Here is a 27,094-nt window from a genome sequence, read left to right as displayed (position 1 = left end):
GGGGTCGCGCACATGACCCGGTCCGAAGCTCCGTGACCACGCCCACAGGACCCGCGGACCCGATCGTCGCTGGTGTCCCGCGATCGGTCCTCCGGAGCTTAAGAACAGGGAGAGGTGTGTGTAAACACACCTTCCCCGTTCTTCACAGTGGCACTGTCATTGATCTATTTTTGTTTATAGTGCAAAAAATAAAAACCGCAGAGGTGATCAAATACCACCAAAAGAAAGCTCTATTTGTGGGGAAAAAAGGACGCCAATTTTGTTTGGGAGCCACATCGCACGTCCGCAATTGTCAGTTAAAGCGACGCAGTGCCGAATCGCAAAAACTGGCCAGGTCCTTTACCTGCATAATGGTCCGGGTCTTAAGTAGTTAATGTTACTTTAAGCAGTTTAGGGGATTAATGAGGGAACTCACAACACTCTTAGAATGTAGGAATATCATCTGCCGTTCTCTCCTGATTGAATGAATTGCCACTGTGTATTAGTCATTAGAACATGGTATACTAGTCACGTGGCAATGTCTTGTATTTGTGACTTTTGCATAATAAATGAAACATTATTACTCTTCAAGCTTTATAAAAAACTTCTAAGGAATAACTCTACTCAACTATATTTTACACACTTTTATATCCTACAGAAGCAGAGTTGATTAGATTTCTATACATAACCTGCTCAAATGTTGTCTAATGCTGGCCATATATGAATTTGAGTCATGAGTAAACCTTCCTGTTGGCACCACTTGGCACTACAAACTTTAATCTGAAAATTGACGGCCACGGCTGGAAAATTTTTGGCCACTCAGATGCAGTCACTGTTTGGGACAGTCACATACAGTATGTGAGATTCCTCCATCCACACTGGGGAAATCTATTGATTTTTCTCATTCAGCGCCCGAGCCACAAATAGGTCACATGGGGAATGAAGGTTTATGTTGCGATTTATATCTCCATTGAGTATGCTTTACTTCTTGTCTGGGGTGGGAGACAACAATAAAACATTGACTCTTCTAACTCTGTGCAAAACTGAAAGACATTTTTGGCTTCAGTAGGGTTTTAATAAGGTTTGTTCTATTTTTTTTCTACTTCCTTGTTTTTTCTTTCACTAAGCATATTTTCTTTTATTTTATAGTTGAAAGATGTATGAGTGTAATGCAGTCTGGGACACAAATGATCAAACTAAAGAGTGGAACGAAGGGTTTGGTCCGCCTGTTTTATCTGGATGAACACCGAACCTGTATAAGATGGAGACCCTCCAGGAAAAGTGAGAAAGCTAAAAGTAAGCCACACATTTTATTTAAAATTTGAAAACTTCATGGATGTTTTCTCAAATCTTTGAACGTATATGGTATGTGAAGGGTTGTAATATTAACGACTAAGGCTAACTTCTACTATCTCTTGGACATACTGATGTCTTGATATCTCCTACACATTTCTCAAATACAGTCCATTAACGATCTCCTAATAGGGTGGATGTCTACCAAATCTAAATGAATTAATTCTGGGTAGACAAGGCCTGTAACAACAATACATTATATATTTTCTATCATGGTGGTAGATCTTTATGATGGGGCAGTAGTATTGCCTGTAGTCTAGTAGTAATGTTAAGGGAACTTTCACACGGACAGCCAGAGGGCAGCAAAAACAGGTGTCTGAGCATTGCTTTTAATGGTCCTCTTGATATATATATAAAAAAAAATGTTTGGGGTCATTGTTCTGCTGCAGGCACCTTCCTGATGGTATGGCATAATGGATAAGTATCTGCCTGTATTTCTCAGCATTGATGACACCAGTGATCCTGACCATATCTCTACCTCTATTTGGAGAAATGCAGCCCCAAACTTGCAAGGGACCTCCACCATGCTTCACCATTGTCTGCAGACACTCATTATTGTACCACTCTCCAGCCCTTCATGAACAAAATGCCTTTTTCTACAGTCGAATAATTAAAATTTTGAATCATCAGTCCAGAGCACCTGCTAACATTTTTCTGCACCCCAGTTCCTATGTTTTTGCACATAGGACATGGAAACAAGGCTAAGCGGCTCAACTAGGGTTGCACCGATACAGGTACATACCAATACATGTACTTGGGCAAATGCTCCTATCCTAAAACCGATACATTCCAGCTCATTTGCAGTACTATTTCAGGTGTGGTTCAGGTGCGATCCCAATGAAAATTGTAGTCTATAAAATTGGAAATTGCACCTGAACTAAAAAACTGAAATCACACAGGACTCTTTATAAATCGCATTGCAAACAGGATGTAAAAACTCTTTGAAATGCATATGAAAACTGATGTGAAGCTAATCTGCTCTGCCTATGTAAACAAGACAGATCGACGTTCTGTCAGTATGGAAGGCATTGATTCTGTGTTCATGCGAAGCAGGAACATAGATCAATGCCTTCCCCTAGTAAAAGCACCTCCCACAAAGTACACAAGCACTGGCTAGGCACACAGTTATCCCTTTGATTGCCCCTGATGTTAACCCCTTCCCAGCCAGTGTCATTAGTACAGTGACAGTGCATATTTTTAGCGCTGATCACTATATTAGTGTCTCTGGTCCCCAAAAAGTGTCAAAAGTGTCAATTAGTGTCCGATTTGTCCGTCCCAAAAATAGATATAACTTTTGCGCAAACCAATCAATATACACTTATTGGGATTTTGTTTTTACCACAAATATGTAGCAGAATACATATTGGCCTAAAATGATGAAGATATTTCATTTTTTTTATGATTGCATATGTTTTATAGCAGACAGTAAACATTAATGTTTATTTTGTTCAAGATTGTTTATAGTGCAAAAAATAAAATAAAAAAATGCAATGGTGATCAAATACCACCAAAAGAAATCTCAATTTGTGGGAAAAAAAGGACATACATTTTATTTGGGTACAGTGCAGTGTCTGTTAAAGTTACTCAGTGCCATATTGTAAAAAATGGCCTGGTCATGAAGGGGTATAAAAAGTTTTTTCGTGAATATCAATAAGCCTGTCTGGCAATACATGAAGAGCCACGAATTTGAGGCAGCCTACCTGCGCAGAAGATCTATGGTTTCTTTTCCATGATGTTTGAACAACCTACCCGCCGAGTTCCTTCAAAAACTGTGTGCAAGTGTACCTAGAAGAATTGATGCTGTTTTGAAGGGAAAAGGTGGTCACATCAAATATTAATATGATTTGAATATCTCTTCTGTTCATTTAGATTTCATTTTTTTAATTGATAAAAATAAACTATTAACACTTCTATTTCTGAAAGTATTTTAATTTTTTTTTACACCTGCTTAGGACTTTTGCACAATACTGTGTGTACGGCATTTCTTCCTCCAATGTCTCATACAGGTGGTCATGAAAGAAGATTAGTTGAGGATACTGGGGAGGAAAGGATGGCTAGTTTTGCCGTGTGCAGCAATAAGGATAGCAAAACTCTCCTAGTTCAAAAATTAAAAGAAAAAAAATAACATAGGAAACTATCTTTACGTTTACAGTCATTAGATTTTATAGTTATGCAATTATTGCCACTGACTTTTTAAAGGAAAAAAAAAGTTGTCCATTCCACAGTTATTGGCTTCACATAGTGAACTGAAATTAAAACTATAGGCAATTTTTTTTTTAATTTTGGATATTGTAAGGGTTATAACTCATGTTAGTTTTCCCGTTGGGGAAATGTACCTTTCACTTCTTGTCCCATAGCCCAAACAGGAAGTGAGTAGAAATCCCTACAAATTTATCCATTGGGGCTCCCCAGGTCACCAGAACTAATATCCCCTCTATTAATTTTCTGGGAAAAAAACTAAATTTGGGATTTTCTTTTACTTTTACTTTCAATGATAACGGTAAACAAGACAAATAGAGAGGGTGAGTGAATCTCTCTCTAATGCCTCGTACACATGATCAGATAATGACTTATCGTTCGCATTTTGATGCATAATACTAATATTCAACAGTGCATTTTGTGCTCTATGAAATGTACAATTTTTTTCATATGATTCTGGAAACCCTTTCTGCTTGCATAGCTAAGTATCGGAAATGATGTCAAATACGTGTGACGCTTGTGTCTGCCACGCCTTTTGGCTATTTCCATTCGTATTGTTCTCCTTCTGAGTTATTTTTATGTTTCCAGTCATGCGTGGTGTTTGTCTATCGATTTTTAGTGAACGCATACTGTACTGATTAAACGATTGTCTTTCCCTGGGCTATCGTCCGAGCAAAGTTTTTGTGTTTGTCCCTTCGGATTTTGTTGGATGGACTGTCATGATCGGTTGTCGAAACCTGTGTACTAACAATCAGACTGTCTTGTGATCAATCCAAAATCGATTTTTATCATCCGATTATCTGATCGCGTGTATGAGGCATAAGGCTGGTAATGCATTATACAATTTTCCTTCAGATTTGTCAAAACCATATCATATGAAGTCAAACTTTTCAACTTGTGTGCAATCAGGCAGGCCCTTGCTCTACATAGTTGAAGGTAAATCTAAAGGAAATTAAATAAGAAAATTGTATAATGTATTGCCAGCCTAACAGGGGTACAGACCACAATAAACACGCAGCAGGTGTTCTAATCCCTCTCCACACTGTCAAAAAGAAAAAGCTGTTCCTGTGGTTGTTAAGCCACTATATACTTTATATAAATATCTAAATTTCCTAATGCTGTGTGCCCCGTGTGTGTGTTTCTGACCGGCCGACTCTCTCCATCTGACATGTACAGATGGAGGGGTACGAGGATCCCCTGCTGACGTCAGTAGGGAGGAGAGAAGTGGCCAGTCACGTGACCACCGTGCAGCACTCTGACATAAGGTATAGACAATTTTTTTTAAATAAAGCATATACACTGGGATACACAGCATTGGGAAACAGAGAGGATTGTAAAAAAATGAAAATTGTATTTTAGCCATAGGAGTGGAGGGGCAGATACTGTCACTAGCTGACAGGCAGGGAGAGGAGGGGGAGAGCAGAGAGGAAAACTGCGGATGAAGGAGGCACGTAAACTGACCACGGCATCAGGGCTCAGCAGCCATAATAAACCGTGGTCAGTTTACAGAGGGCAGGGCAGAACCAGGCAGGATTAGCCAGGTATTTCAGGTATTACAGTGGTCCAAATTACACAGCACAAGCACTGTTCTGTATAACATGCTTTAACCACTTACGAACCACCCACTGTCGTTATACGTCTGCTGTTTGAAGAGGAATACCGTTGGAGCCGCCGGCAGCAGCGGAGGTGTGGTATGGAGCTGAGTGAGGGGAAGATGGGCCCCCCCCCCCCGACTCCATATCATTGCTGGGCGGAAGCGACGTCAAAACGTAACTTCCGCCCATAGATCTTAAATTTACCTTTTTTTTTTCCAAACAACATTTTTATTTATTATTTGTGTAAATATGAGATCTGAGGTCTTTTTGACCCCAGATGTCATATTTAAGAGGTCCTGTCAAGCTTTTTTTCTATTACAAGAGATGTTTACATTCCTTGTAATAGAAATAAAAGTGACACAGTTTTTTTTAAAAGAACAGTGTAAAAATAAAGAATAAAAGGTAAAATAAATTAGAAAAAAATATATATATATTTTAACGTGCCCCGTCGAGCTCATGTGCAGAAGTGAATGCATTTATGAGTAGCAGCCGCATATGAAAACAATGCTCAAACCACACATGATCGGTAGAGCAAGATCAATAATTCTAGCCCTATACCTCCTCTGTAACTCAAAACATGCAACTTGTAGAATTTTCTAAACGTCACATATCGAGATTTTTAAGGGTAAAAGTTTGTTGCCATTCCACGAGCAGGCGCAACTTTGAAGCGTGACATGTTGAGTATCAATTTACTCGGCGTAACATCATTTTTCACAATATAAAAAAAAAATTGGGCTAACTTTACTGTTCTCTTATTTTTCAGAAAAAAATATATAATGTTTGGGGGTTCCAAGTAATTTTCTAGCAAAAGAAATAATTATTTTAACTTGTAAACAGCAACTTTGAAAAATAGGCTCAGGGCTGCAGTAGTTAAAGAAACCGTATTCATATTTTTTTTTTTAGGTAACAAACGCTTTAAGTTTTGCTTTAACGGTATATTAGAACAGGTTAACGCTTTGGTACTTGCTGTAAAGCTGCTCCTTCTTGACACACATATACTGAAGATTACTGAAGTTCGGTTATAAAGGATTTTACATTTTAGTTATTCTTTTCTCCCGTGCTCTGGCTTTCTCACTAGAAAATCATTACAGTTGGTGTAAGCATATCTAAGTAGTGAGATCAGTCTGTTGTACATCTTCGTAGCACCATGGGGATGCGGCATTATGGGTCTGCTAATTCACATTTCCTCTTCCCATTTGTTTTCAGTAATAAATTTGATTTGACCTAATTTCCCTTCCTTTTTATATAGTTGAATTATAAACTTGTGTTAGTGTATTTCTATACTGCGATGAGTGTAGCTTTTCCATAGAAATTTTCTTGATAATTCATGTGATTTACGACACTATAAAATGAAATGTCCCCAGAGTATGTCATTATCTAAAAATAGGGTACCCTTTCTTAAATAAAGAATGATAAGTCTGACTTTGATGTTCAGACTGTGCTCTGTAATTACATTTCGCAGAGTTTAACCAAAGGGAACAGCAATATGCTTTAAACTCCTTAACTTGCTCATGTAAGACATCTACAGCTAAAATATTAATTTTATTCGCAATCCTGTACAATAAGCTCTGTGAAACTCAAAAAATGTAGGTGCTCTCAAAGTAGAACTAGTTACACTTTTCTCAGCTGCATAGAGAAGACTCCACTGCTAAGGGGCTAATCTAGTAAAGGTAGCTCTGAAAAGTTTTTACCTCTCTCACTTCGATCCATGAAAAAAAATTGAATACTGGAAATGTCTTATTTTGGACACTAGAACTCCTCCTAGAACTTATATTTCCTACTACTAGAGAATTCCAGTATGGAAGCATGGACATTATATGTAATGATTATCCGTAAAAAACACTGAATGTCAGCAGTATCATTCTAGTCCTTTAAAGGGGTTGTAAATGTTCATTTTTTATTTTCTAAATAGCTTCCTTTAAGTTGGTGCATTGTTGGTTCACTTACCTTTTCCTTCGATTTCCCTTCTAAATGTTTTTTTTCTTTGTTGGAATTTCTCACTTCCTGTTCCTCCTCAGTAAGCTGTTCTGGCTGACTAACCACCGCTCGGATGATGGTGGAAAGTTTACTGAGGAGAAACAGGAAGTGAGAAATTCAGACAAAGAAAAAAACATTTAGAAGGCATATCGAAGGAAAAGGTAAGTGAACCAACAATGCAGTAGCTTAAAGGAACCTATTTAGAAAATAAAAAAACAAACCTTTACAACCCCATTAAATACTGGGATCCTGCTGTTATTTGCCCATGCTATGAGAACTGAAGACCCCTACAATGTCCACACAGTACAATAAAGAACCAAATAAAACTGATACTGCTCAAATGCCCCAATCTGTCAAGCCATCAAATGCCTGGTGTCAAAACTGATCACATGTGCAGACTCATGGCATCTGCAGATCAAATCAAGTCCAAAATGGCAGCGTCCTTGGCTGTTAAGGATAAGAGGGTTTAGTTTGACTTTAAAGGGATTTTAAACCTTAAATATATATTTATTTTTTCAGATAATATACATGTCATATTTACCTGTGCAATGGTTTTACACACTACCTTGGCGTATGGGTTTTGCGCAGAACAGCCCCGATCCCCCTCTTTTGGAGTCCCCTGCTCATACTTCTGGCTCCTCCTTTTTGGCGAGTGCCCCAATAGGAAGCCGCTTCCTGTGAGGGCACATTTGCAATCTCGACTCCAAGCCACGCTGACTGCATTTTTAGAGACAGTGGGGCCTGGCCTCGCCCCCAGCTCCCTCATCATGGGATTTGATTGAGAGCAGCAGAAGGCAAGGGCAAATAGCAGAGAGAGGTGCTGCTCTTGGGCACAAAGCTGGATCGGGAGCAGGCTAGGGTAAGTATTTTGGGGGGGGGATCCTTCTGCATTTTACTTTAACTCCAATTGAATGCATTTATTAGTGTTACAGGCTACATATACAGTAATGTAATGAATACGCTGCTATGTACGCTAGTTTTTTTTTTTCTTTTATAAATGCTTGGGTTTTTAGTTGCTAAGTCTTGCAGTGAGAGTACTTTTGTTTGGAACAGTTTGCAGGTGGCATTTGGGACTGCTGGAAACCCTGGTCACTTTTTGTGTGAGCAGTGATCTAACCGTCTTACATAATGCAGCACTTAAATTATTGCTGGATTGCTATGGCTTCTTTTTCTGTCTTTGTCACCATGGGACACATGTCTCTTCTGGTGGCAACACAGGAAATTAGGGAATTTCTCCCCAATGGGGACTACAGCAATAGAAACCTAAAGCTAAACCTTTTTTGGGCCAATAGGAACTGGCCGACTTTTAGTCTGTGTGTACAGCTGTCTGTTTAACATAAGTCGGTCTATGGTATTCTGATGGGGGGTTCAGGGAGGGGAGTCCACCTGTCAGAATACCATAGCACATCAGAAAAGATCCCTGAATCAACATCGCTTGTGTTGATGCAGGGATCTCTCTGTTTTTTTTTTCAACTCGCTGGTTGAATGAAAAAACTGCCCAGCTTTAGGTTTTGAGCCTTCTTCACTCTGTTTAAGAGTAGTCGATTTTTTTCTTACCCTAAGTTGTCTAGAGAAAATAGAGGGTAGTCAAACATACTGGAAAAATATAGTCACACTCAGGCTCAGATGACAAATAGGAACCCACACTTTGGTCAAGCATAACTATTTATCTTGTGAAGAAATACTGAAACAATAGTCAGTGGACACATTTTTATAACTTTAGAATTATAATCTAACGTGACATTAGATCTTTTGATTCATCTAGTTTTCACTGTCATATCATATTTTTAGTTACCTTCAAGCCATGGAACTGTGATGGCTTTGCATGCTATCCATCCTCTGTAATTGTAAATTTAGTTTACGCTTTAAAGAAATAAAAACAAAACAAAAACATAACATATAATTAGTGTTGCTCAGTTAGAGCCGGTTCACACAGGGGCGACTCGTCAAGCGACTCAGCCGCCTGACAAGTCGCGCTCCACTCTGTTCAATGGAATCGTTCTAATAGGAGCAACTCAAGTCGCTCCGACTTAGAAAAAGGTTCCTGTACGACTTTGCAAGTCGCCTCTGAAGTCGTCTTGAGATCGCCTTGCCGAGTCGCCCCCAAAGATGTGCCACCCCTGTGTAAACCAGGTCTTAGGATTGGCCATGAGACCACAAGCAGGCAGCTCTGCTCTTGTCCCACTTTTCCTTATACAAATGTGTACTAATTGTGTGTTGTCTTGTTTTATTAGCTAATATTTTTCTGTTCCTCAGTGGAACAATTATGTCTTCCCAGTAATTTATAGACCCCCCACACTATAAGAGCATCATATCTTCTCACTATCACTTCTGTGACTCCTTCCTTTGTACTTACCCGCGTATTGCTTTCACACTGTACAGCCATCTGGCCCATTAATTGACTTTTTTCTAACACATTGCCAGATCACCATAGCCTTATGACCCTTGCCCCACTAGCAATTGTGTATTCTACAGAAGCTAAAGTACTGCCTGTATAAACTAATTTAGTGCAGATAAAATTCTCCGTTTAATATGAGATATTTTCTGAACTGCATACAGAGCTCCCCTGAGAGTTTCATCCAAAGCCTAATTTTGTTTTCTCATTTCAGTTATAATTGATTCAATTTACAAAGTCACGGAGGGGCGGCAGTCTGAAATCTTTCATCGCCATGCAGAAGGGAACTTTGACCCCACTTGTTGCTTTACCATTTACCATGGCAATCATATGGAGTCTCTGGATCTGATAACATCCAATCCCGAGGAAGCCAGGACTTGGATTACAGGGTTAAAATACCTAATGGCTGGCATAAGTGATGAAGATTCTCTAGCAAAAAGGCAAAGGACACATGATCAATATCCTTTTTTTTTAAATTAATCATGTCTTTGTCTCATGTCATTAATTAATCATGTCATATGCATCCCAACAAACGGCTGTTGGGCCTTAGTTAACATCACCTTATTTTTATACCAAAGCATAAGATCTCTGCAGAAATGTGGGTCCAGAAGTAGCTGGGCATAGCACCGCTTGACTGTGGTACCTGGAACACGTGCACTAATGTTTTATCACAGTTACGTTTTTGTTTTTTTCCGAGAGAGATCACAGACACACAGATAACACAACGTAATAATATTGGAAAAATGTAATAAGTAACTTGGCTAGCTTAGCTCCTTCCGCCAAGAAGTCTTGCCCGTTTTACGGGTTGGCAGATGATCAAACCAGACACGTGCTTGTAGCAGCCCTGGTGAGAGACTTAAGCCTCGTACAAACAATCAGACTTCCTTTAGACAATGCGTAGGACTTATGGACTTAAACACGAATCAACATGGTTTTTCACCTCTTTAGCACCACTCTTTGGGCAACTTTTGCTAATGTTGTGTTATGGTTAGCATTGCTTCTAAACATGCGTGTTTGTACTTTGAATTTTTTTCAGACAGACTTATGTACACACGATCGTATAATCCGTCAACACTCATTTGTTGCTGGAAAATTTAAAAGCATGCTATCCCACATTTGTTGGCGGAAATTCCGACAACAATTGTCCGATGGCGCATACAAATGGTCGGATTTTCCGACAACAGCCTGTTATCACACAATTCACGTCGTAAAATCCAAACGAGTGTACGGGCCTTAACTTGTTCCAATCTTGGCTGTGGTATATACAGGAATAATTGGTAGTAAGAACCAGTCATAGTAAGTCTTTTAAGGAAGATAGCACATATTCCTTCAGCTGGTCAGTTCGTAGTTTTGACATTCCTGTAGCATTAGGTCAGTCAAGGTAAAACCATTCATGTACCAGACATGGGATGCATTCTTATGTATTAGTGAGCCATAATCAGGAACATTTTATTTCTCCATCAACTGGGTCTGCAGCTAAATGTCCTGGGTATAGCAGCAACCATGCAAGCACTACCAGGTGGATTGACATTGCCTGCATAACTCAAAAAAGGCATCATTGACCACCAGTTTTAAGAAGGCCCTGCACCACTGGTCACCAAGGTAAGGGGGCACTTTCCATTATATAGTTACAAGGACTGCAGCACATTGTATATACAGAATGTAGGCCCAAATTCTATTTTGCCATGCCCCCTGATCGCACTGTTCTCTCCTTTTTCTCTTTTAATGTTGCCCAGTGGTGTCCCAGGTCTTTCAATATCTTAGCAATGTCCCTGTGGCTGAATGATTCAAACTACGCATATAATTTAAAAAAAAAATACATACGCAAAGATTACTCTTATGCCTCGTACACACGTTCGGATATCTGATGGAAACTAATCCGATGGATTTTTTTGTCGGATGTCCGATGAAGCTGACTTTCATCAGTCTTGCCTACACACCATCAGTCAAAAATCTGACCGTGCCAAAACGCAGTGACGTAAAACACTACGACGTGCTGAGAAAAATGAAGTTCAATGCTTCCGAGCATACGTCGACTTGATTCTGACCGATTAACTTCCACACAGACGATTGTTTTTTCTATCGTTTTTTTTCGATCCATAGGAAAAATGTAAAACATGTTCTATTTTTTCACCGATGCAAAACAAACCGATGAGGCCCACACACAATCGGTTTGTCCGATAAAAACAGTGCATCGGTCTGTTTTCATCGGACAAACCGATTGTGTGATTTCTAGTCATTTGCTCCTAATTAATTAAAGATTATGTTGTGATATGTGTATATGTGATTTTGTGTCAGACAGGAAATGTATTTGGCTTGCTTGTGTTGTGGTGAGTGACATGAGGGAGCCACTGCTAGGACCATACATATACTCTTTCATGCGGATCATTCACTTCATCAGTTCAGTCACATCAAAATGGATGAAGTATTCATCAGGTTTTCTTCAGTACTCATTGATTTTTCATCCGTTTTTCAACAGTGCTTGTCAGTTTTTGATCAACTGCTCATGTTTTCTTTTTACATCCACTACCAATGCAAAAACTGATGAAAAACTTACCATTTGTGAGTTTACATTCATTTTTTGCCCAATCTGTTCTTTTATCGTAAAAAAAATAGAGCTTTGATCAGTTTCAAAAAATGTATGATGCTGAATGCGGATGTAAACTGATGTAAATGGATAATCATCCATTTCATCAGGTTTTCCATTAGAGATGCATTGATGTACGTTTTTCATCCGTCAACGAATGGATGAAAAACTGACAAATAGTCAGCATGTGTGAAAGGGGCCTTAAAGTCAGACCAGTTTTTATGTTTTCAGTTGTCACCAGAACAACAGGTGAGTCTAATATACCAGTGGGGACACTTATTAAGGTGAAACTTGCCTAAGAGGTATTTTCTCTCACTTCCTGCTGCTTCCCTAATGGGAAGAATGCATCAAAGATAATCTGACAGTGGGTTTAACTCTTCCCAACTATACCGAAAACTTGCAAGAAAAGTTTTGGTTTTACATACACTTAAACTTCTGAGAAGGAGCAATATTTAGATTTTAGCTAGTGTGATTGTAAACCGTGAACAAAGAGAAAGAAGATATTATTAGACCCAGGGGGTATATCTAACACACACAAGCCAGCTAACATTTTGAAGTAAATGTCATCTAAATTCTAAGATATTTATTTTCATTTAATTTTACAAGACTGTATTATCAGTGGACTATTTTAACTAATATATGCAGGCATATCCCATCAGTGATTTTTTCTCAGCGCATTATCTCCCCCCTCTGTCTATTGGAAAAAGTAAATTTCTTATTTGTCTATTAGGGGACACAGGGGGAAGTAATTCTGAAACACGGAATTATGTTACTTCATTCAGGAGTCTGGGTACTGGAAAACAAATCTGTAATGCCCCATACACACGATCGGGAAAAAGTCAGCCGGGAATCCCGGGGGGAAAACCGATAACCTGCTCGGTCACTTTCCCCGTGTGCACACCAGAGGTTTTTCTGTTGGGAAAACTGCGGTGAGAGCTTTGGCCAGGAATCCCGGCCAAAGGAAAAAGACTGCTGGGAATCGTGCCAGGAAAAAAGAGACCATGTTCTAATTTTTCCTGCCTCGATTCCCAGCGGTTTGAATGTTGGGAAAACTGCCATGGAGCATACACACGGCCACTTTTCCTGGCCAAAAGCTGCCATGGCAGTTTTGCAGATGGGAAAACTGGTCGTGTGTACGAGGCATAAGACTTCCTAGTATAACCTCTCCCGCTCCCATTACATTCCAGTTTTTTGCTGGTGTCCTAAGAGAATGGAGGTCTTTACTCTTCAGAGAGAAGCAAACCCATTTCTGTAAATTTACATTTTATCAAGACCGCTTGTGTTTATACGTCATTCCCCTTGTATGTTCCCCAGTGACACCTTGAGATCTCAACCTATTTCTTCGGTTTTTCAGAAACTGCCCTTTGAATGTATCAGACCTACCCTCAATTACAAGGTTGCCTTTCTTGTCACCACCACCTCTGCGTGGAGAGTTTCTGAGTTGGTGGCTTAAACCTTTAAATTATGCTTTCATGTGCTACGCAAAGACAGAGTTGTGTTGAGGTCTAAGGCCTCTTTTCTTCCCAAGTGGGTTTCTCCCTTAAACTTTACAGAGGACATTGTTCTATATAATTGGCCTGCTCCAAGATATCCCAAGATTTTTCTCCACTGTTTGAATGTGGTATGTGGTGTTTAAATTCATGTCGGTTGCAGCTTATTTTAGACTGACTGACAGTTTTTGTCACTTCTGATGCCGCGTACACACGATCGTTTTTCGGCATGTAAAAAACTTTTTTCAGCCTCTAGAAAAAATAATTTTTTTTCCAACTTCATCATTAAAACAACGTTGCCCACACACGATCGTTAAAAAAAAATGCTCTAGCAAAGCGCGGTGACGTACAACACGTATGACGGCACTATAAAGGGGAAGTTCCATTCGGATGACGCCACCCTTTGGGCTGCTTTAGCTGATTTTGTGCTAGTAAAAGATGATTCACGCTTTTCTGTCTGTTACAGTGTGATGAATGTGCTATCTCCATTTCGAACGCTAGTTTTACCACAACGAGCAATCCTGTCTCATAACTTGCTTCTGAGCATGCGCAGGTTATTCACGTCGTTTAAGCCCACACACGAAAAAAATTACAACCCGAAAAATTACATAGTTTAAAACGTCGTTAAAAACTGTTCGATTTTTTTTTTTTTTTGTCGTTTTTCAGAACCCGAAAAATTATGTGAAGCCCCCACACGATCGTTTTAAATTACATTTTTTAAAAACGTTGTTTTTTACATGCTGAAAAACTATCGTGTGTACGCGGCATAAGGGTTCTCATAACACTTTTTTCTCCACTATATTTAGGTGAATTTGGCAAGCCAATAAGCTTAGGGACAAGATTCCACCTTTCCTTTTTAAAGTGCACTCCACTAGATCAGCTAGTTCTTCCTGGGCTTTTCCGTATCAGGCATCTGATTTTTAGAATTGAACGACTGCCACCTGGTCTTCAGTTCATATATTTATTAGGTTTTAGTAGGTGGATGTTCAGGCCTCATTTGATGACATCTTTGGTCTTAAAATTCTTCAGGCAGCTCTGTGAGCTGTTTTGTGCCCCCTCTGTTAGCCCCCTCTGCTTTAGCTGATTTGTCAGTTGTCATTTGTGAACCTGTTAGCATTTTGCCTTCTGTGTTGCCCACCCCTCATTTGGCATGTTTTTGGAAGAACCAGAGTCTCAGAAAGACCTCCCCCTATGTCCCTAAATGAGCTCATAATGAAATTGGATTTATTTCTTATCCTAAAATCCTTTCCTCTGTGTTTATTAAGGTACCCCCCCCCCCAAAGTACTTATAATAAAATCCTACAGTAAACTAAAGCAATAGATCCCTAATATATTTTCCCTATATATAGTTTGATGCACAAGTTTACTGTCTATTGCAAATTGTACCTGTCAACTGTCAACTGTACCTGTCAGTGTGAAAGCAGTCTAAGTCCTGGTGACTTAATACATCAAATACCCCCTGTGTAACTGACGTGAAATGCTGGGTTTACATATTCTTTATGTTTACCTATTCATGATATGTTCCTGCTGTACCATGTATTTGTAGGAAAAGTATCCTGTTCTCTTTGTATTGCTTCCATTGTGTCAAATCCTTGGTGTTATTATGAGCCCTCCTTCTTTCCCATTAAAAACTGACCACACCAAGCAGGAAAGCACAGTGTGGTCAGTTCTCTAGCAGTGCAGGGAACTCAACCTGCTCTCCTCCAATGATCAGACCTGTCCTGACACACCCTTTCCTGCACAGCCTTTCACTGGTAAGATCAGTGTACTGCTGGTTCTTTTCCCCTAGCTCTTATACATGTGGGTGGGGTCTATTGCCCACTGCATACTGCAGAGTTCCTCTGACAGGTGGTTGTCTCATGTTGCTACACAATGTACTTGAATGTTTTGCATTAGAAGGAACATGCTGAGCCTGCACCCACCCCAGTCCAGCACCCTCTGTTACCTCACCCCCAATAGTAGAATGAGGTCCTGCCTAGCACATAGAGTGTTCCCCATGAGTGCTCATTAACTCCTTCCTGTACCACGGGTTCAGGCCTTAGATCTCTGTAAAGCTAGTCTGCTCCCAGTGACCAGGGGAGACATACTGCTAGGGTGGAAGTCAGAACACCCCCCCCCCAACTACCTCAGGACCTGTCACCTAAACAGGTACCACTCCTAATGACTGGTTGCTTTTGGTGTGTTCTTCATTCCTGTTACTCATGGCAACTACTTCCTCGCCTTGTCTTTACCGAGTTAACCTTCTCATACTGTTGTTACTCATACCCCATAGTGCTTTACAGACCCAGGTTTTAAATACACCAGAACCAACATGCACCCCTTTGAATAACTTTAGACCAGGCTCAAAGGATTGGAAATAACTTCATTTGTAGTAACTCAATGTAACAACATGACAGGCAAAAAACATTCTAACTGTCCCTATGGGCAAAGTCCATAGATGGAAAATCCAGAAAGGCAATGGTATCCTGATGGATCGGTGTTGCCTGGAGCAGACAACACGTCCTTGTGGCCCCCTTCTGCTCTCCCATTGTCTGTAACTTTAGCCCCCTGGGGATCCATACCCCTCACCCTTTTATAATATACCGGATGGGAGGCCAGACTCCAGAAAGCCTGGATACCTAACCCAGGGATTGCGGTAAAAACAATAACTCCTTCCCCCTGACTTAGGACAGACAAACTGACTACTAGCTTACAGTAGACAACCTCCCTTAATACAGCTGGAAACAGAGAGAATGTGATCACTTATAAAAAAGAGAAAAAATGTACCGTATTTATCGGCGTATAACACGCACCGGCGTATAACACGCACCCCAATTTTAAGAGGGGAGTTTAAGGAAAAAATGTTTTCTCAGCACCCTTTACAGTACAAGCCTCACCCATCCAGTGCACATCCCCCCCATCCATTATACATCCCCCCATCCATTATACAGCCCCCCATTCATTATACATCCCCCATTCAGTACACAGCCCCCCCATACATTATACATCCCCCCATCCAGTACACAACCCCCCCATACATTATACATCCCCCCATCCAGTACACAGCCCCCCCATACATTATACATCCCCTCCCCAGTATACAGCCCTCATCCATTATACATCCCCAATCCAGTACACAGCCCCCCCATACATTATACATTCCCCCCTCCCCAGTATACAATCCCCCCATTCAGTACACAGCCCCCCCTGCACTCCCAGGAGACCCCCAGTCTCCTGGGACAGTGCTGCCAGCATTCTCTATAGTTAAGTAAAAAAAAAAAACACTGTCAGCCCCTTCCACACTGTTCCTCCTGTGTCTCCTATTGCAAAAACAAAGCTTCCATTCACCTTAATAGCTCCGTTTTTTTCCCACTGATCTGGTCACATGACTTCTCTCCCCTGATGGGCATGTGACTGCTCTCCTCCAATCAAAGCTACACTCAGAGGAGGAGAGCAGCCTGAAAAAAACGGAGCTATATAGACATTTACAAGCTTCGTTTTAAAATGAGGCTGACAGAGGAAGATCAGTGTACAAGGGACTGGCAAGTGACTATTTTTTTTTTTTAACTTTAGACTATGCAGAGAGCGCTGTTCCATGGCCATGTCCTGATCCTCGCCCCCTGCTGGTAGAACATGATATCGGCGTATAACGCGCAGGCACGTTTTACCCTCTGATTTCAGAGGAAAAAAGTGCGCGTTATACGCAGATAAATACGGTATTTAAAATATTTTTATTTATATCTATACACAAATGGTTTACCCTTCATTTCTATTTTAAACTGAATAGGTTATTTTACAAGAAGAAAGGGGTTAACTTTAAAAGGCTTGCCACAGTCATCGAGTCACTTGTGGACTTCTACGAATCTGGCTGAAGACCTGTGCGGCTTCCCGGTTGTGTTTTTTTTGTCTAAGCTAATTTGAACAAGCTGAAGTTAAAAGTTGATTGGCTACCATGCATAGCTGCATCAGATTTAGCATTTTCCAGTTTAAGTAAATCAACCTCTTAGGCCTCGTACACACGACCAAGTTTCTCAGCAAAAACCAGCAAGAAACTTGCTGGGAGATATTTTTTTGCCGAGGAAACCGGCCGTGTGTACATTTTCGTCGAGGAAACTGTCGAGAAACTCGACGAGCCAAAAAGAGAGCAAGTTCTCTATTTCCTCGACGGGAATGGAGAAACTTGCCTTGTCGAGTTCCTCGACAGCCTAACAAGCAACTCGACGAGGAAAACTATGTGTTTCGCACGTCGAGTTCCTCGGTTGTGTGTACGAGGCTTCAGTGTCACATCAGTCTGACATGGAAATCCTGTTAAAGGAATGAGTCTCCAAGCAGGAGATGTGATGTGCCAAAAAGGACTGCAACAGTCTCTGAGCTACTGCTCTTTTCTATAGTCTGATAGCTGAATGCTTTGGCTTAGGGAGCACTTTTCAGATTTTTTAGAAAAAAGGTAAAGCTTTTTTTTTTTTTTAAGTTGACATCCTTATTATACTTGTATGAGATATCCTTGTAAATTAACAAATGCAACATACTTTTATGTGCATAGGATCCATTTCCTATATTTACATTTTGTATATATTTTTTTATTCGGTAGAAACTATTGCAGTTACCATCTAAACTACAAGTTTGTTTCGTACGTGAATCTTTTTTGTGTGCAGATCGGGGCGATGTGGGTTGGCTCTCAAACTCGGCAGATTGATTTACTCAGCTCTAATTATAAACTCACATCATTTCTCTAGATCTGTTTGAGTGAGAATAAAATGAACAGCTGGAAGCCTGCTGTATGCACTGAGCCCATAGCTGTTCCAGCTGGCAGAAAAACTTGACAAGAGCCACAGAGGAATAGGCTGAGGGAGATAGGGTGGAAGACGGCTTCTATTGTGCAGATCAAGTGCAATACAGGGACAGCAGATACACAGAGGGGTGGAGACTGCATTACATGCTAAGGCATCAAACTTTTCATTTTATGTTGCTATTGCCTTCATTGTGTGCAGGAATCTGTTTCCAAATACTGCTGCCTTACGCACTCTAAATTATTAAATGGGCAACATCTTTAAGTTTGTTTAATGGATAAATAAAGGAAAAACATCTACGGTAAATACTAATCATAAGCAGTTTTTATGTTCCCTCCCCTTCCCTCAGGGATGTTGCCCTATACAATGGCTATTTTCCTTATATCGAATAAACCCCTAAATATATTGTAAATGTATTTAAATAGAACTACTATGAATTGTATAGCTGCAAATAGCCTTCATTATACTTTAAAGTGTTACTAAACCCACAATAGTAAAATCAGTGCATATATGCAGTAAAGCATGCTTGTTATACTCACTGTGGAACATAAAGGGCTAATCCTCCACATTGTGTAAAAAGACTGTTTGATTCTGTCTTCTATAATTCTCCCCTTTTACTGTCCCCAATCCATCTCCTGATAGAACAAAGCCTTTGGGGCACTCTGCACATGCTCAGTTTGCTGTGTACTGCTAGAGTTTTTTTGGGGAGGGTGCAAGTGAATAGCACAGGGCAAATCAGTACTGTCCAGACAGAAAGTCAGGGGCCATGCAGCCTCATAGGACAGTCAGAGCAAAATGAAAACTCCTCCTTCAAGCTTTAACCAGAGCTCAGCCGGACACTGATAGTAGTCACAAGATTGCTATATACTGCTAATGAGAAAATATATTTATCAGTTTATATTTACTAAAAGAATTGCATTTTCATGTTCTATATACTGTGGGAGATCAGATATAGTGAATGCAGGCTCCTGGGTTTAGTGACACTTTAATATTGAGAATCCATAAGGTGACATAATGTAGGACTGCTGCACAAAGCCAACATTACTGCTGCAAATGCCCAATAGTTTATACACGCACAGAATACAAACACTCTTATTAGCAGATCTTAAGGATACCATCAACACAAATCATTCATATCTACAAACACACACATATTAACACAAATCATTCATATCTACAAACACACACATATTAACACAAATCATTCATATCTAAAAACACACACATAATAACACAAATCATTCATATCTACAAACACACACATAATAACACAAATCATTCATATTTACAAACACACATAAACGAACTAATAAGCCCCTTTTAATTTTGAATGAATACTGAAGTAAAGCACCTGAAGTTGCGGATACAATGGCTGACACAGCAAGGACCAATAGATGTAGCCAGGCACCTCCCTGTGTAGTCTAATAACTTATCTGACTGTTCATTACTAACTGATGGGATACCCCAGCTGTAGATGGCTTTTTCTGTATACTATATGCATCTAAAGATTCATAGATCAACTGGACTGTTTATGGCTGGCTGTAGCAGGTAACCCTGATAAATGCATTCATTTCTGGTTGCAATTGTTTGCTCTTAGCCCTTTTGTTGCAGTTAATACAGAGGTAACTGTGGAGCTTTTCCCATTCATGGGGTAAGGAATTTTTTGCTTTGAGTTTAATAATAAGAATTAGTTCCCTTCATAAAAATAAGGAATATTTTCAGCTTGATGGTAGAGCTGCACGATTAATCATTAAAAAATCGCGATCTCGATTTAACGCCCCTCACGATCTTTATGCATCAATTCATGTAACAAGTGTAGAAAGTTCTCTGCTCACTCAGCTGTCAAAAGAATAAAACCAGGCAGCCTGCCAAGTTTCTCACAACACTGTCTGTGCTAGTAACTATAAACATTGTAACTTTTCTTTCTTAGATCAAAGGAATATATCTATATCTATAAAACTTTTTCTGACACTTGTTTCTTACAAAAGTTAAAATCAGTATTTTTTGCTAGAAAATTACTTGGAACCCCAAAACATCATACATATATTTTTAGCAGAGACCCTAGGGAATAAAATGGCGATTGTTGCAATTTCAAACGCAGTTTGAAATTGCAGTGGTATTTCAAACTAAATTTTTTGGGGAAAAAATACACTACAGTTAATTAACCACTTACCACCCGGCCTATAGCAAAATGACGGCTGGGCGGTGGTTACGTTATCCTGACTGGACGTCATATGATGTCCAACAGGATAATAGCCGCCTTGCACCATAGGGGCACGCCCGTGGGGGCGCGCATCGTGACGATTGGTGGTGCGGTGTGTCAGTGTGACCCCTACACCGATCTGTACAAATGGGCAATGACTGGAATTATTATGAAACACATTAAATCAGTGGTGCCCAGCAATGCCACCCATCAGTGCTACCCATCATTGTCCATCAGGGCCACCTATCAATGCCCATCAGTGTCCACCTATCAGTGACCATCAGTGCCCATTCATGGGTGCCACCTATCAGTGCCACCCATAAGGAACCCATCAGTGCCACCCATAAGTACCCATCAGTGCCGCCTATGAGTGCCCATCAGTGCCGCACACCAGTGTCACCTATCAGTGCCCATCAGTGCCTACCAGTGCCCATCAGTACCGCCTTTCAGTGGCACCTCATCAGTGCCACCTCATTGGTGCCCATCGTTGCCGTCTTATCAGTGCTCATCAGTGCAGCCATATCAGTGCCCGTCATTGAAGAAGAAAACATACTTATTTACAAAATTTAACAGAAACAAAGAAAAACATATTTTTTTAAAAATTTTTGGTCTTTTTTTATTTGTTGCGCAAAAAATTTAAATCGCAGAGATGATCAAATACCACCAAAAGAAAGCTCTTTTTGTGGGAACAAATGCTAAAAAAAATGTTTGGGTACAGTGTAGCATGACCACGCAATTGTCATTCAAAGTTCGACAACGCTAAAAACTGAAAATTGGCTTGGGCAGGAAGGTGTAGTGCCTGGTATTGAAGTGGTTAAAAAATAAATAATAAACAGTAAAATTAGCCCAATTTTTTGAATAATGTGAACGATGATGTTATGGTGAGAGAATCGTAATCTTTATTCTAAGCAAAAAAATTGTGATTCTCATTTTAGCCAGAATCGTGCAGCTCTACTTGGTGGTAGATTTCTTCTACCAGTTCTGCAGGAGATACTCAAAATTACAAAAAATTTGGCATGGGCAGCATCATCTTTGTGAACCCTTCCAAAATTAATTAATTTTGTCTTATCCAGTGGCGCAGTGCAAGCAGCAGTAATACATAACAAATGCATTAGTGTACAATACCTATAGCATGGATTATCTAAACATGGAAAAAAGGGTATACATACCACAGCACTGACAGGCTGAATGAATACAATAAAGTGCAATTGTAATGCATACTAAATTAAGTGAAAAATTAATCCAGATTTTTTTACATGGATTATCTAAAGATTTTGGTTGCTACACCTTAGCATACTTTGTAAATTGCATTTGGCTTTATAGAGGAGGATTATTAGCCAGTATACACTATACTTTACAACATAGGCCTCGTACACACGATAGGTTAAACAGAGGACAACGGTCTGATGAACCGTTTTCATCGGTCAAAACCGATCGTGTGTGGGTCCCATAGGTTATTTACCATTGGTTAAAAAAAAGCCAACTTGCTTTAAATTTAACCGATGGATTCCTAACCGATAGGACAAAACCGATCGTTAGTAGGCACGACCATTAAAAATCCACGCATACTCAGAATCAAGTCGACGCATGCTTGGAACTTTGTTTTTTTCAGCACATCGTTGTGTTTTACGTCACCGCGTTCTGACATGATCGTTTTTTTAACCGATGGTGTGTAGGCGTGACGGACCATCAGCTTCATCGGTTAACCGATGACACCGGTCCATCAGACCGTTCTCATTGGATGGACAAATCGTGTGTACGCGGCTATATAGTTGTCTGCTAATAAGAAAAATGTAGTCTAAAATTACTGCAGTACAAAAGATAAACCAGAATGAACCCAACATCTTCTTTTTGACAGATAAAATCCATCAGAATATATTTTAACATGTTTGTTAAGATTTGCATTCCAAGCATTTTTTTTAATCTCCCGGAGGACTCATAAGTGCTATTAATTCAGTGGAAGAGGCATCGTTAATTAAACATTTATGAGACTTTGCTGGAGACCTTCTAATTTTCCCACACAACACTGAAGATGACAGGAAATGTTACTTGGGGAACAGCTTAGAATCCATTTTGTAGCACCTCATATATGATAATATTCTAATGAAATGCATCCTGTAGCTTTTTACCAAGTGCTACAAAAGATTGAAGCCCGATCCTTTAGGACACATTATGCTATAAAAGTACTTAAATGTAGGGTTTTATGCTTCTGCTTAAAAACTACTAAATTAAGTACACCCGATAGTTTTATTGAAACTTTCTCTCATCTGAAACAAGCATCATATTGCCTTCCAGTAAAGTGCAACAGAGACCATTCAATTATATAAACAGGCTATCATTTTAACTGGATTCTTCCACAGTATAAGAGCAAGCTAAAGAGTTTTGAAAGGAAGAGAAACTTAAGCCCCATACACACGGTCTGACTTTTTGACGACAAACTTCAAAATGAACACGTTTTCAAAAAAATCCTACCGTGTGTACGCTCCATCGGACAAACTTTTTCGGTTTTCATCAGACAAAAGTTCGCTTTGCAAACAGACAAACTTTTCGGTAACAAAAGTCCTACGGTGCAAAGTCCTATCATGTGTATAGAAATCCATCGGACCTTTGTCCGAAGTACAAACACGCATTCCCAGAACCAATGTTAAAATTAACCAACAATAGCAAAAGTTGACCAAAGGGTGGCAGTAAAGAGCAGAAAAAAGCAGAAACCCCACTGATGGAAAAATTTTAGGAAAATTTGCAGAAAAGTCATGCCGTGTGTATGCTATGGGTGTGCCCGGCCAACTCCCTTCAAACAAAAATCCACGGAAAAGTTTGTTTGAAGTCCTACCATGTGTATGCGGCTTTAGAATAAACTGGTTATCTGGTCCTCGACCAGCTTGCCGTTGCATTGTCTGTGACTCATTTTTCTTCATAGACTGCATTATAAAGTGTTCATTTTCCTCCCCCTTCTTGATTGTCTTAATATGTTTCATTGCTGGTAGTAAGATATCATACACATAGGCAATGCAGTGTTTTCAGAATCTGGCAGAATCATAGACCTATTATGAAAGGAAACCGCAAAACACAACTATTGTGTAGGGTGAGAAAGTAGAGGATAGAACGCTCATAGGGGTGGCATAGTGGCTCAGTGTTAAGCACTTGTACCTGACATCAAAGATGGTGGCATCCAGCAGGGCTTTTTCATGCCTACACAGGGAGGCTTTTACAGGTAAATAACATGCATAAAATGGGGCAGATTCACATAGAATCCGTGGCGGCGTAGTGTAAGCCATTTACACTACGCCGCCACAACTTACTGGAGCAAGTGCCGTATTCTCCAAGCACTTGCTCCGTAATTTGCGGCGGCGTAGTGTAAATGACCCGGCGTATGGCCGCGTAATTCAAAGGGGGCGGCTTGTATTTAAATTAAGCGTGCCCCTGCGCCGATCGAACTGCGCATGCACCGGCCGTAAAAATAGCCCAGTGCGCATGCTCCAGCTCACGACGGAAAACGTCAATGAAGCCGACGTGAGCGTCATTGACGTAAAGTCCTATTCGTGAACGACTTAGTAAAACGATGTAAACGACGGAAAAAGACGACGCTGACCCGACGCCATACTTAACATGGCATACGACGGACCTTTGTAGACTTACCCCTCATATAGCAGGGGTAAGTTTACGCTTACGGAAATGACGTAAACAACGACGAGGCGGCGCAAAAACATTCGAGAATCGGCGTATCAGGCTCATTTGCATAGACAAATGAGAAATCGTCGTAAACGCCATCTAGCGGCCAGCGTGGAATTACATCTAAGATCCGACGGTGTAAGTGACTTACACCTGTCGGATCTACGCCATATCTATGCGTAAATTATTCTAGGAATCAGACGCATAGATACCCGGGGCCAAAAACAGAGATACGACTGTGTATCTTGAGATACACCGTCGTATCTCTTTTGCGAATCTGGCCCAATATGTTTACTGCACATGTAATCTTCTAGGGAACTTGTTGAAATGAATAGTCTGGCTACAGGGTCTCTTTAAAGTTTGTACTGTTTTTGTCATAGAGGTCTTCTGCTCATAGTTATGCAGTAGCTTGCAGAAATAATAGTCGTAGTCTGAAAAATCTATTTTCTTTGGTTTTCCTTAAGTAGTTATTCTGCTATGATTGTTGTGTGAATGCAATCATTTTCTTTGCCAATGTTTACAGTGATTGCTGCCAAGTATGAATCGTACAGTTTACAAACAAATCTCTATTCCAGCCTATCTCCATAGACTCAGCTATTCCCCCATCCGTGCCATAATCTTGCCTCTCACATCGTAGAGAAGGAGGCCTTCACCTCTGCCCTCCAAGTGACAGTCCAGTGTCACTCTTCTAAGTATATTTAGGCAGTCTTAGGGGGAGTCAATTTGCTGACTTTGACAAAAAGTCAATATCCAAGTATGAATAATAGTGCTGTTAAATGTCGGATGCACATTTTGGTTATATAGGGTGAATTATGAAGGTACCACTCTGACTGCATGCTTGTGGAATAGAAAAGTCCACTGAAAAAATGATTATAAATAGCTTTTTGTGTTGAATAAGTACAATTCTTGGGCACATTTATGAGTTTCAGCACTTCCTTAATGGATCTATACATGGGTGAAACAGACGTTTGAAGAAGCTGACAAGAACGGGGATGGCTTGCTGAATATAGAAGAGATCTACCAGCTCATGCATAAGCTTAATGTGAATTTGCCTCGCAGGAAAGTCAGACAGATGTTCCAGGTTAGTTTTTTTTTTTTTCTTTGTTTGCTTGTTTTTTCCTCCTTGTTTATAACAATAAGTAGGCCACTTACTGCTAAAAACCCTGTGGCCATTGTGAAGAGGTCACGCACAGATATCAGACAGCGGCTTTTCCAGTCAGGGTAACATAAAATTATGAATATTGTTACAGCTGATTTCATGAAATTATTGTGCCTGAAATGTGTGATTTTACTCCTAGTCCCCTTGTGGGTAATTCACCATGCAAACTAATGTCAGCCATCACCTCAGACCTCTATGAAACTACTCATTATGGCAATTGCATTTGACATGCTTTAATATCCCTTTTCAGGAGACACTTTTGTTACAAGACCTCTACCTATAAGTGCTACTTTTCTAATTAGGTTGTTAATTATTGGTTTAGGAATTATCACAGGACTCTTTAGCTGTAGAAATTAATACACACCAGTTTTTAAAGTGATATTAATCACTTACTGCCCAGGCCAATTCTGTCCTACATGTAAAAAAACATAATTATTTTGCTAGAAAATTGCTTGGAAACAATATCTATCTATCTATCTATCTATCTATCTATCTATCTATCTATCTATCTATCTATCTATCTATCTATCTATATTTATTTTTAGCAGAGGCCATAGAGAATAAAATGATGGGTGTTGCATGTTTGATTTGATTTGATATGGGATTTGTACTGCGCCAAGTGTGCTTCCTTAGGAGCGCGTCTGGGCGCGGAGAGACCCTATGGTCAAACTTGAATTGCCCAATCAAAGGTAAAAGAGCCTAGGGTGTTGAATTTGAAAGAGGGAGGAGGCAGGGAGGGGGCTAACCCACCAGATAATTGCGCGGTGTTTGTGCAGCGGTTTTTCAAATGCTAATTTTTGGGGGAAATAAAACTTCAAGACATTAAAATAGACAATAAGACACTGTAATACCTGATTTTAGGTAAAATATAAAAGATGATGACACGCAAAGTAAATAGATACCTAACACCTCACACTTTAAAATTGCGGATGTCTGTGGAATGGCGCCAAACTACAGTACCTTAAAATCTCCATAGACATGACAAGTGGTTAACAAGACAAAAATAGAATGGTGCACAAGAGGGTACAGAAACTGATAACACAACTAAAAGTCTATAAAGTCCAGGAAGTATACGTATGCAGCATAGTGGCAGCTCCATTGAGAGCGAAGCAGTCTCTGGAAGAACAATGGGAGAAAAACAAGGTGCGCCAAAAACTAAGTGCAACAGAAGATGCAACAAATGGTTTAGTAAATTAAAATCAGCCAAATGGCTACTCACACTAATATAAAGATCAATAGGCATATAACAGTATGCTGATGAACTCTGATATGCTGTACTGATTAGCACTGATGGGGCTGCACTGATAATCAGGGCACTGGTGATATCAGTGTAAATGTCTGCTGTTGTTTCCTCACACAGTTACAGCGCTGAGGAAAGGAAATGCAGATAACTGGCATTTGTTTACATGGGATCAACTGTGATTGGACACAGCTGATCACATGGTAAAGGGCCGCTGTGATTGGTCCTTTACCTCGATCTGTGATCAGCTGTCTGAACTACACAGTGATCACAGAGCACGCCCTGTGGGCCAGATTCTGTGAGGATGTCAATAGAAGCCCTCCCAGAACTGGAGGATGGTGCTGTAGTTGTCTTTCGGCTATAGCGCAGTAGGAAAATGGTTAAAGTGGATCTTCACTGCATCTGAGCTCCCCCATCCATCCATGTCTCCATGCTTTATTTTGTTGAGAAATCGCTTTGAAAACAACTCCTTAGCA

General features: G+C 40.1%; 1 protein-coding gene across 7 annotated transcripts in view; it reads left to right on the top strand.

Annotated features, from left to right (window-relative positions):
- The window catches only part of PLCH1 (phospholipase C eta 1), a 347,693-nt gene that overhangs the window by 191,657 nt on the left and 128,942 nt on the right, over window positions 1–27,094 (top strand). For all 7 annotated transcript variants that reach the window (XM_040349218.1, XM_040349219.1, XM_040349217.1 and 4 more), the window contains 3 exons: window positions 1,129–1,275; window positions 9,713–9,956; window positions 25,171–25,300. In XM_040349218.1, coding sequence (XP_040205152.1) covers window positions 1,129–1,275; window positions 9,713–9,956; window positions 25,171–25,300 — 521 coding nt within the window. The remainder of the gene's footprint in view (window positions 1–1,128; window positions 1,276–9,712; window positions 9,957–25,170; window positions 25,301–27,094) is intronic.

The sequence above is a fragment of the Rana temporaria genome, chromosome 4, assembly GCF_905171775.1.
Source record: "Rana temporaria chromosome 4, aRanTem1.1, whole genome shotgun sequence".
Taxonomy (NCBI): Eukaryota; Metazoa; Chordata; class Amphibia; order Anura; family Ranidae; genus Rana; species Rana temporaria.
Note: the sequence above shows the minus strand (reverse complement) of the source record. Positions and strands in the feature narration are given on the sequence as shown.